The 12,382-nt window shown below is 41.6% G+C and overlaps 1 protein-coding gene across 2 annotated transcripts; it reads left to right on the top strand.

Annotated features, from left to right (window-relative positions):
- Positions 1,431-3,930, top strand: LOC18780503 (receptor-like protein 2). 2 transcript variants are annotated; one of them, XM_020561445.1, is made up of 2 exons: positions 1,431-2,850; positions 2,938-3,930. In XM_020561445.1, the coding sequence occupies exons 1-2, from the start codon at positions 1,437-1,439 to the stop codon at positions 3,666-3,668; spliced, it is 2,145 nt and encodes a 714-aa protein (XP_020417034.1). In that variant the 5' UTR covers positions 1,431-1,436; the 3' UTR covers positions 3,669-3,930. The 2 variants fall into 2 exon arrangements, with proteins under 2 accessions (XP_020417034.1, XP_020417032.1); XM_020561443.1 differs by having other exon boundaries at positions 1,431-3,930.

Raw genomic sequence — 12,382 nt, 5'->3', positions numbered from 1 at the left:
CCATTCTCTGCCTTTTGCTTTATATATATAGATAAATAGATAAATCATCTATGCAAAAAAATAAAAAATCACTTAAATCAGAAAAACATTTCACCGTTGATTCTTAAGTAACCATTTTAGTGTTTCTTCAATACATCGTTTATTAAATGCTATTGTAAGAAAATTCACTAAAGGAACTAAAAATTCACAAAACAATGGTACATGGTTTAGTAAATGCTATTGTAAGGACACAATCGCAAAATTTTTAAAAAGAAACTACTGAAAAGGCATACAATAGCATTATACTTGTATATATTTGGCAAGCATACAATAGCATTATAGAAATGAAGTTTTTGAGATCAAGCACATGGCTTTTGTCAATCTCAGTCCATGTTTTGGCATGCCGTATGCGACACTTGATAGTATTAAATAACACTTCAGGGAAGAAAAGGAGGACAACTTTTTCAATGTGGTTGCCTTCCTGCCGCTGAGGCAAAGTGCTTGGAATCGTCGAAGACTTTGAAATAATGAGGTCTGGTCCTCTCATCTCCGCCCCCTCTTTAGACCTAATGTGGTTTACAATTTGGAACTTGGAATCAATTGTTCTTTGAAAAATCATCGACAAGAAAACGACTTGGAACTTTCAATTCACATGAAAGATGCACGGGTATCACATATCGAAGGCAAGCTGTTGAATCATGATCAGCACTCAAAAGCCTAGAATGAAATTTCAGCCAATCTTAATTTCTAAGATCTTCATTTCCCGGAAATGGAATCGCTGAGTCTTCAACCACGCGTGGTCATCACATAATGATCATCTCAAGTGCCGGGAAGAGGTCTTCGCTTTGGTTTCGTTAGTGGAAGAAATCTCTCTTTGTGAGGTTATGGCCTTCTGCCACTTCCTCAGTTTTCAATTTAATTATGATTCGCCACAATTCAATGCTTTCTATTTTCTTTTCAAACGCCGTATAGAGAAGGCTTCTATTTTAATGACTGCTACGCGTCTGCTATGTGATATTTCACAGGTAGGTGCCTTTATGTGGGGCAACGAACTTGGAAGATTAACATGATGAAAAGAAAATAAGTTGCCTTTAGTTGCTCCTATGTGTGTGTGTATATATATGTAGTTAGCGCTATAGCTTGAGGACGAAACTACTTTGGAGTCAATGCTAGACTTTAAAATAACAAGGTCTTCGCTTTGGTTTCGTTAGTGGAAACCTCTCTTCCACCTACATAAGGGTGTGGAAATCTCTCTTCCACGTATATAAGGGTTTGGATATTTGTGTTGTGTGGGTATGGTTGTTTGCCCAATTCTCGGTTTTCAATTTAATGATTTGCCTTTTGATGAAGATTTCATTTTCAGGCTAAAAGGAAGGAAAGAACCTTTACTTACTCATGTCTATATATATCCAAACCTGTAAGCAATGTAAATACAAGAAGAAACTAAAATTATTGCCATGAAGCCTTATAACCCAATGGCTCATATCTTCCTTCCTATCCTTTTGTTCTCTTCCATTATCTCTACGAATATTCATGCATGCAACCAAATTGAGCGCAACTCTCTCCTGTCCTTCACCCTCACTCTATCTTCTTCTCCCTTAAACTGGACTTCATCAGTTAACTGTTGTCAATGGAAAGGCATCACTTGTAATCAGGATGGTTGGGTCACCCATTTGCTCTTACCCTCGAAAGAGCTCAAAGGAGGTATTTTTCCTTCATCATCATCACTTGGAAATCTCACACATCTCACCCACTTGAATCTCTCTCACAATTCACTTTGTGGATCACTAACTGAATTCTTTTTGTCCTTGAATCGTCTTGAGATCCTTGATTTGAGCTATAATCTTCTTTCTGGAGAGCTACCACTTTATCCACCGTCTAGCAATATCCAGAAACTGGATTTATCAAGCAATCACTTTCATGGAGCAATTCCATCTTCATTCTTCCAAAAAGCTTGGAGTTTGACTAGTTTCAATGTCAGCAACAATACCTTGTCAGGGTCTATCCCATCCTCTATTTGTCTCCAATCTTCTCACTTGATTAAGGTATTGGATTTTTCCTCCAATGAATTCAGCGGTAACATTTCTGGTCGGCTCAGAGAGTGTTCTGAACTGCAAAATTTTCGTGCTGGTAACAATAATCTCTCAGGTTTACTTCCAAAAGATATCTATAATGCTACAAAACTTGAAGAAATTTCATTACCTTCTAATTCACTATATGGAGCCATTAGTGATAGAATTGCCAACCTCACCAACCTCAAAATCCTTGACCTCTCCTTTAATCAATTGAGTGGCGTGCTCCCTCACCATTTTGGGAAGCTCTCCAAGTTGAAACTCATAGCTCTTGATTACAACAATCTAGAAGGTTCTTTGCCTCTGTCTTTGATGAATTGCACAAACCTTATAGAAATACATATGGCAGCCAACAACTTGGAAGGAGATATCTCCACTCTTAATTTCTCCAAACTTAGTCAACTTAGTAAGCTTGACCTACTTAGGAATCAGTTCATCGGTACCTTGCCAATAAGCCTTTACTCATGCCGGTCCCTAAAAGCAATTCGATTGAGTGCAAATCAAATAGAAGGACAAATACAACCTGAGATTCTTTCATTGAAATCCTTGTCCTTACTCTCGCTTGGCGGCTTAACCAATGTCACTGGGGCAATGAAGATATTAATGCGTTGCAAGAGTCTGCAAACACTCCTCCTCTCGTACTCATTTAAAGGCGAGGAAATGCCAGCTGATGGTGGTATGGTTGATTTTGATGGATTCCAAAATCTTCGATTTCTGAGTTTGTATTATTGTGAGTTCACTGGTCAAATGCCTCTTTGGTTATCCAAACTCAAGAATCTAGAGATCTTGATTCTGAAAGGTAGTCGAATTACAGGGCCAATTCCTAGTTCTTTGGGAACTCTTCCAAAACTCTTTTGCATAAGCTTGGCTGACAACCTAATTTCAGGTGAATTTCCAAAAGAACTTTGTGGACTGCCAAGGTTGGTGCATGAACCTACTGCAGCTCAAGTAGTAGACGATTATCTTGAATTGCCTATCTTCACTGCTGCAGACCAAAATCCAATTTTTTACCCTCACAGGTTGTCTAACTTCGCACCAACAATAGACCTATCTCTCAATCACATTAATGGCAGAATACCTTCTGAAATCGGCCAAATGCGTCTTCTCCACAATTTGGATCTTAGCATCAACAACTTCTCCGGCAACATTCCAGACGAAATATCTAACCTAAAAAATTTAGAGAATTTGAGCCTCTCTATAAATCATTTGTCTGGACAAATCCCGTCGTCATTGGCCAGCCTCAGTTTCTTAAAATCTTTTAATGTCTCATACAATGATCTCGAAGGACCAATCCCAACAAGCACTCAGCTCCAAACTTTGAATGCTTCTGACTTTAAGGGGAACCCAAAACTTTGTGGTTCTCCACTTCCAAATGAGTGTCTAAACAAGAGCATCAATATAGATAATAAGAACTACCTAGTTTTGGACAATGAGCATCAAATTCCATGGTTTTATATTTTTGTCGTGCTAGGTTTCATTGTAGGATTTTGGGGAGTCTGTGGTTCTTTAATTATTAAGAAGACATGGAGATACGCGTATTTTCAATTTGTAGACAATATACAAGATAGGCTCTATGTGATGATGACAGTGCACATGAGAAGAAGGCTTAGAGGCTAGATTGTACTTTTATTTACAAGTAAATTTTTCTTTTGTAACAAGACTCTGTATATATGCAGGGACATGTTCTCTTGCCAAACAGAACATATTCCGTATAGAATATACTAAAGAATAAAAAGCTGTTTTTGGAACAACAAAGTATTCATCATGCACTCATCCCAAATGAATGAAAATACATAAATAAAAGAAAGAGTGCATGATGACTACTACTTCGGAATGCTAATAATAATTCCATATGTTATATAGCCAATGATAATTGGAAGTACTATGTGCCGTCTGGAATAAGAAAAAGGAGACATAACCTAGTCTTGTGAATTGCCCAGTATTGGTGTAGGATATAAAGTGTCTGCGGCTATGGCTTATATGAAAGAAAGTTAACGCTCCCTCGGAACCGGTGTGCAAAGGAAATACGCTAAGACTTGTGGACAACCAAAGACTAACCAAACACACTAATTAGAACAAGAACGCTGAAGAAAATCTAGAAACTAATGTTGCAAAGAAACTAGTTTCTAGAGGAAAGATTGTACTTTATATTTTACAGCTCCAGTAGTTGTGGTTGTTCTCATAATAATATGTCTTGTTTTTCTTTTCATACCATATATTCTTCAAATTAAACTATATAAAAAACATACTTGTGACATTTCACTCCAGTCCAAGATTTAGTTGACAGACGGTGGCAGATCCTATTGAATGAATTCGATATGAGGGTTCAGCAATGCAAAATGAATAGGAACATAGCATCAATTAATAATGTTGAGATCAGGCATGGCTCTTGTCAATCTGAGGTCATCTCTGGCATGTCGTATATGCGACACTTAATCAGAATAAACTAGACCAAGCAAGCTTATAGAATTCGGGAATGCTTGAAGATTGCGATATTGGATAGAATTACATGACACTTCGGGAAGAAGAAAAGGACGGTAATCTAAGGCAATCTTCCAACTTTTTCAAAGTAGTGGTTGCCTTCCACTGGGGCAAAGTGCTTGGAGTCGTCGCACATGCTTTGAAATAAGGAGGTCTGTCTGATCCTCTCATCTTGCAGAAAAATTTGTATAAAAAGGGAATAGTATTGTTTTGTTATCCCCAATCAATCATAGATTGCCATGTAAAATTGGATAGAATTACATGACACTTCGGGAAGAAGAAAAGGACGGTAATCTAAGGCAATCTTCCAACTTTTTCAAAGTAGTGGTTCCCTCTTTAGACCTAATTAATGTGGTCTACAATTTGGCTACATTAGCTGGAAGAACCTCTCTTCAATGTATTTAAGAAAAATCATGAATTTTCAGCTGTTTACCCCCAGACTATCATTCTAATCAAACTTAACCTCCTGAATTATTTTGTCTATCAATCTAGTCCTCAAACTCATTATAAATATCCAATTTCTTCATTGTCATTAAATTTTCAAATTCCATCCAATTTTCTGGCATGTGACCAATTTTTTTTAAAATGAAATAAAAAATAAAATGTTATAAACAAATAAAAAAAGAGAGGGTAGGCGGTCATTTTAAATAATAAGTAGTTGTTAAGTTGCGTGAAGCAGAGTTAAGCAGGTGTAATCTTGTTGGGCTTGATGTGGGGTAATCTATTTTTGTACGAGCAAGAAACGTTTATCTATTTTTTTTTTTGGTTACAAGGAGGGCCTAAGCCCGACAAAAACACAAAGGAGAACTACACTGGGACAAGCCTCGCAGTGGTTCCCCTAGAAGAGTCATTAGCCAAGAGGTTAACAATAGGAGGAGGAAGATCAATAACATGAAAACCCAAACTGGAATTTTGACCCAAGTGAGCCATATGGTCCGCAGCAGAGTTTTGCTCTCTATAGATGTGATAGATGGTGCACTCCCAGTCACGCAAGAGCAAGTCTTTGCAGCAATGGATGATGCTAGAAAGGGGGTGGTTAGTTCCAGTTTCTCCATTAATAAGAGAGACAGCAGTGAGAGAGTCACATTCCATCTGAATTCTTCGGATACTTTCGTTCCACGTGAGGAGCAAGCCTCTGAAGACTCCCCAAAGCTCCGCTTCTAGGATACTGCCACATCCCAGCTTCGTAACAAACCCCTTGACCCAAACACCAGCATCGTTCCTTATGATGCCACCAGCACTAATAGCGCCCAACTCACCCATACAACTACCATCCACGTTAATCTTAAACCAGCCAACACAGGGAGGAGACCAGTGAAGTTTAAGAACATGTTTAGGAAGCTTGGAGTTCCTGGATCTGTTAGCCACCAGCCATTCACGGGAGAAATGGATGATCGGAATGTGGGGCCAGGGAGGAGGAGAGAAGTTGAGATCAAAAACTTTCTTACAGCGCCATTTCCAGCAAAACCATAGGGCAACCAAAAACAGGGAGGACCAAGGGATACCCTGCATGCAGCTGAAACTAGCTTTAATATTGGTGAAGAGCCAGTCCTTAAAATCCATAGAGAAGGAGTGAGCAACTTGATTGGGAATGCCAATGGAGTTCCACATTTTAGCCGCATGACTGCACCTGCGAAAGAGATGATCCAAGGACTCCATGGAGCCATTGCAACAAGGGCAGTTGGAGTTGGAAGCTAAGTTTCTTCTCACACGTTGGACATTGGTTAGGAGCTTACCATGAATCAACAGCCAGAGAAAGGTTTTGATCTTGGGGGGGACCTGCAGCTTCCAAATAATATCCCAATTCCAAGTATAGTTGGTCTCCTCAGTAAACAAGGAGAGGTAAGCCGTTTTCACAGAAAATTCACCATTGGAGGTGAGCTTCCATATACAAGAGTCCGCCTCAGTGTGATTAAACCCTGCAAAAATGCAATGGATTTTTTGCACCACATGCAAGGGGAGGCAGCCCATAAGCCAGTCTGTGTTCCACCCTTGCTCCGTGAGAAAAACACTCACGGTCCAGTCCAGCATATCAGCAGTAAGGGGGACTGTGGTGAAGTTCTCCAGAGGACCACAGCCAGCCCAATTATCCTTCCAAAGCAACATATTGTCACCATTCCCAACTCTCCATTTAAGACCTTTGGAGGCGAGTTGAGTCCCAAAAAGAATACCTCGCCAAGTACTAGAGCAATTTAGGAATTTAAGATTAGGCGCAGCAAGCAAATTTTGGTCTTTTAGGTACTTGCCATTGAGAACTTCGGACCAAAGACCCTGCTTTTTTTGAATAAGTTTCCAACCAGTCTTGGCAAGAAGGGCCTGGTTCATAAAATGGGTCTTTTTTAGACCTAGCCCACCACAGCTCTTAGGATGGCAAACAGTGTCCCAGTTGACAAGGTGGATTTTAGTTTGGTCACCGAATAACCCCACAAGAAATCCTTGTTAATCTTATCAAGCTGGTTACAAGTAGATATAGGAAGCTCAACCGATTGCATCGTATAGATTGGAATAGCAGAGGTGACAGCTTGCAAGTAAGTGAGTCTCCCTGCCATAGATAAAGTGTGGCTCTTCCGGGAGGCTAATCTGCGCTGCACTTTGTCAACAATCCCAAAGTAAGTATCCTTGGTAATTCTAGATTGGATCAAGGGAACACCAAGATAATTCCCAAGGCAATCCATGAGGGGAGACCCGCAAATATTGGCTATAGAAGCAGCAATTCCAGGTTCAGTATTAGGGGAACAGCAGATTCTAGATTTCTCAAAGCTAACTTGCTGACCCGAGGCACCACAAAAGAGGTCCAAGCAATGCTTCATAAGCTTAGCTTGGTGGATAGAGGCTTCCCCGAATAAAATGAGGTCATCCTCAAAGAAAAGGTGGGATATAGCAGGGCCATTTCTAGCAACCTTAACAGGTTTCCAGGTTCCAGAGGAGATATGTTCAATGATAATATGGGAAAGTTTTTCCATGCATAGGACAAAAATGTAAGGGAAGAGGGGGTCACCTTGTCTGATCCTAGCATTCGGAGAGAACCTTCTAGTAAGCTCACCATTGAGAATGGCTTGGTATCTGACCGACTTGATGCACTGCATGATAAGAACCAGGAGTTTGCCTCTAATCCCAATTTCCCATAGCACATCATAGATGAAATCCCAGTTAATCCTGTCATAGGCTTTGGAGAGGTCAATTTTCCAAGCGATGAACCCCTTCTTGCCTTTAGAATTTCTGAATTTATGAAGGACCTCTTGGGCAACAATAATGTTGTCAACAATCTGCCTGCCAGGGATGAAGCTAGCTTGCGCAGGACTGACAATCTTTTGCATGAGAGGCCTGAGCTTCTGAACAATGATCATAGACACCACTTTGTACAACGTATTGCAAAGGCTGATAAGCCTTAACTGGGCAACAGAGCTAGGACTAGCCACTTTAGGAACAAGGGTAATCAGCGTGTCATTTAGATCATCCGGGATGCTTGCAGAGCAGAAACAACCAGCAACTAACTCAACAAAGGTTCCCTGACAAAGATCCCAAAAATCATGGTAGAACTTAGCAGGGTATCCATCCGGGCCTGGAGCTTTAAGACTGCCAATACTGAACAAACAATCCTTAATGATTTGAGGATTAACGTCACAATTGAGGGTCGCCAACTCAGAGTCCTCCAAGCTAGGAAAAAGCTGGGGGAGATCAGCATTAGAGTATCTCATCGTTTGGGCAGCAAAGAGATTCTTGAAGTAGTTCACAATGATAGACTCCATTTCATTTTTATTGTTAGTCCACGTACCTTGAGCATTAGTGAGGCCCTCCAGCTTGTTCCTTCTTCTGCGAATAATGGTAGACAGGTGGAAAAACTTGGTATTACGGTCCCCTTCTTTAAGCCAAGTGTTCCTTGACTTCTGTAACCAAAAAAGTTCTTCTTGGTCAAGCAAGGCTTGGTATTCATTGGTGAGCTCTTTTTCCAAATCAGCCAGAAAAGGGGAGTGTCTTCTGCAGTGGGCTTTTTGAATCCCGCCAATTCTAGCCAGCAGCTTCTTCTTGTTTCGAAATAAACTCCCAAACACTTCCATATTCCAAGTAGTGAGAGCATAGGAAAGGGCTTGAGTTTTTTGGAGGATACTTCCAGTAAAGTTAGCCCATTTATCAACCACAAAGCTGCGAAAGGTAGGGTGCAGGAGCCACATGGCTTGGAACCTGAAAGGTTTGGCAGTAGCACAGGGGAGGTAAGCAGACTGGAGGCTAATGAGTAAGGGGCAATGGTCAGACTTGACTCTAGGGAGGTGTCTGACAAAGGCCTCGGGAAATTGATGTCTCCAGTTAATGTTGGACAGACTGCGATCCAATCTTTCCCAAGTGAGGACACCATTCTCATTTTTCCTGCACCAAGTAAACTGAGCACCAATAAAACCAAGATCAATCAAATTGTTTCTATCAATCCAATCCACAAGGCCACTCCCATGAGAAATGGGATTACCACCACATTTTTCAGAATTGTCAACCAACTCATTGAAGTCACCAGCAATCATCCAAGGGAGGTTAGTGGCCGAAGCAATCCCATCTAAATAACTCCAAAGATTTTTACGGGTGCCAGGGCAAGGGTGCGCATAGATTGCCGTAAAAAGCCAATCAATGTGGTTCATTTTAATGAGAGCTGTTATAGACTGCCTAGAATAGGCAACAATATCAACACAGGAGACATGCTCATTCCAGAGCATCCAAATACCCCCTGAAAATCCATTAGCATCAACAACATGAAATTTCGAAAACTCAAGCTTCTTAATAACATTTAGGGCAGTGTTGCCACTAATTCTAGGCTCCAAAATGACAAGAATATCAATCTTGTGAATTTTAACTAGATCTTTCATAATACCAGGGAAATTTTTACTCCCTGCGCCTCTTACATTCCAGACCATAATCATGATGATGGGGAAGGAAGGTGGCAGCAAGAACCTGAGGAAAAAACCTCACTGACTGGAAGCGTTCAGCACTTCTACCAAAGTAGAAGCAGCACCAACAACTCCATTCTTAACATCTAACATAGCTTTTTTCAGTCTAGCAGCATCCAAATTAATAGTAATCTGAGGGGCAGAGTTTTCTCCATGGTCATCATCCATCTTATCTCCTGGGATATCCTCCAACTTATCTTCAGTCGGACCAGGATCAGGCGGCTCAACCCCAGCTAAAATAGGAGGCGGAGATTTACCAGCGTTGGGGAGCTTAGATTTCAAGCTTGCCACAACGTCTCCCAGGGTGGCTTCATGGAAGTCAATACTTCTGACTTGGAAGCCCGAAGATTTACCAGCCACAACACCTTTAAGTTTCCTTTTAGGTTCAGAACGGGACTCGGGGCCAACTTTGGTAGTGGAGGCACAAGATATATTATTTTCAATACCCATCTGGGGCTTATCAACAACACCATCGTTTGAGATATCTCCCAGGGCTTGGCGAGCTTTACCTTTCAACTTAGACCGACCCTTAGCCTTGGAAGGTTTAGCAGGCCCAGCATTTGTCTCAGTTTGTATTTGGGACACCTCCTCAACAACAACATTCCCAATAGCAGCATGAGAATCAACTCTGTTTTTATCATTATCCAAGGCTTCAAATCTTGATCCAGCAGGGGAAGCACCACGGTCAACATTAGGCTCCTTAAGCTTGGGGGCAAGCATCTTGGCCTTCAGGTCAGCATTGGCCTTAAAGGGCTTTTTACCCTTCCTATTCTGGACCAGGCTCCAAGGTCCTATTAAAGTACCTGAAGACTCGTGGGGGTCATCCTGAGGCATGGCATCAGAGCTTGCCTTATTGACAGGGAGGGGAGAGGCGCTCGGTGTCCCTTCATCCATGGGTTGGGTGGTATTCTGAACATTCTCAGTATGCGGTTTTTTAATCACTGAGGGGCAAACGTTTCTGTTGTGGCCATAGCACCCACAGGCAAAGCACACCAAATGGATGCCTTCATATTCCAAACCATACCAGTTATCCTCCACCTGCACGAAGGCTTGTAGGGGTTGGGTAAGATCAATCTCCACACACACTCGGGCATATTTCCCTCGAACCTGGGCAACAGTATTGGAGTCAACCTTGAATGTGGTGCCCAGTAAATCTCCAATGCGTAGCATGGCTTCAGGGCGGAACCATTCAACGTGGAGACCAATAATCCGGACCCAAACGGTCATCCTTGTCACTTGCTCCACAAGGGGATCAAACCTAGGCTTCCAGCGCTGCATAACCAGGTATTGGCCAGCAATAACCCAAGGGCCACCGCATAGAATAGCTTTCATATCCTCTTCAAGCACAAATCTCACAATAAAGAATCCATTCTCTAAATCAATTAGTTTCCAAGGGCCCTTAATCATACCCCATCTATGCTGCCTGGCAAGAACAAAATTGTAAGTGTGAGACTTACCCATCAGCTTGATGATGATTGAGGTTCGCCAAGGTCTGTAGAGGCGCTCTTTAACCTGTTCAGAAAATATGATGCTCGGTCCCTTTTCACCTTCTGAGACGATAAAGTCATCAGCCTCAATCGTGAATTTATCATCCGCCATCCCCCCAAGCCCAGTTCGGGTAGAGCCATGTCCACCTTGTTTCAAGACCGAATCCCTAAAATTCAAGGTTACAGGGGGAGGAGAGCCGAAGCCCACATCAGTCGCCATATCACCAGACGAGTTGGGATCTGGCTCCGTAGTTCGAATCCGCTTCGTTCCCACTGATTCCAGTTTGTTCTCAGGTTGGAGAGCACTGAACACAAATTTAGGTGGAGTAGTCGTCGCCGTAACAGGAGGTAGTCGAGAGAAGTCGCTGGAAAAGATCGCCGCGTGAGGCGCGTTCTCTTCATCGCATGAGGCGCGTGGCGTTTCAAGCTGCATCGTGTGTTGTCGATCAGAAACGTTTATCTATTAGTCTAACATCAATCTACATTTTATCTATTTCTTGATGTGGGGTCATTTAGTTGACGGATGGAATGAATAAATAGAAAATTTTAAAAATATTAAGCACTTTAACCCCCCAATTTCGACGTTCTGCTCACCACAATTCAAAGCTTTCTATTTTCTTTTCAAACGCCCTATAGAGAAGGCTTCTATTTTAATGACTGCTACATGTCTGCCATGTGATATTTCACAGGTAGGTGCCTTCATTTGGGGAAGGAACTTGGAAGATTAACATGATGAAAAGAAAATAAGTTGCCCTTCGTTGCTCCTGTGTGTGTGCGCGCGAGTACGTAAGTTATGTGCTGTGAGCAATATAAATACAAGAAGAAGCAAAAGCTAGCCATACAACCTTATAACCCAATGGTTCATACTTCCTTCTCATCCTCTTTTTCTCTTCGACTATCTCTACATATATTCATGCATGCAACCAAATTGAGCGCAGCTCCCTCTTGTCCTTCACCCTCACATTAGCTTCTCCTACTTTAAACTGGACTTCGGTTAACTGTTGTCATTGGAAAGGCATCACTTGTGATCAGGATGGTTGGGTTACCCATTTGCACTTACCCTCCAAGGGGCTCAAAGGAGGTATGTTTCCCCCACTTGGAAATCTCACACATCTCACCCACTTGAATCTCTCAAACAATTCACTTTACGGATCACTTCAAACTGAATTCTTCTCATCCCTGAAACATCTTGAGATCCTTGATTTGAGTTATAACCTTCTTTCTAGAGAACTACCACTTTATCTACCATCCAGCAGTATCAAGAAACTGGATTTGTCAAGCAATCAGTTTCAGGGTGCAATTCCATCTTCTTTCTTCCAACAAACTAGGAATTTGATTAGTTTTAATGTCAGCAACAATATTTTGTCAGGGCCCTTCCCATCCTCTATTTGTCTCAAACATTCTTCGCGCTTGACTAGGGTTTTGAATT

The sequence above is a fragment of the Prunus persica genome, chromosome G4 (assembly GCF_000346465.2).
Source record: "Prunus persica cultivar Lovell chromosome G4, Prunus_persica_NCBIv2, whole genome shotgun sequence".
Taxonomy (NCBI): Eukaryota; Viridiplantae; Streptophyta; class Magnoliopsida; order Rosales; family Rosaceae; genus Prunus; species Prunus persica.
The sequence above is the reverse complement of the archived record's forward strand: the minus strand, read 5'-3'. Positions and strand labels throughout refer to the sequence as shown.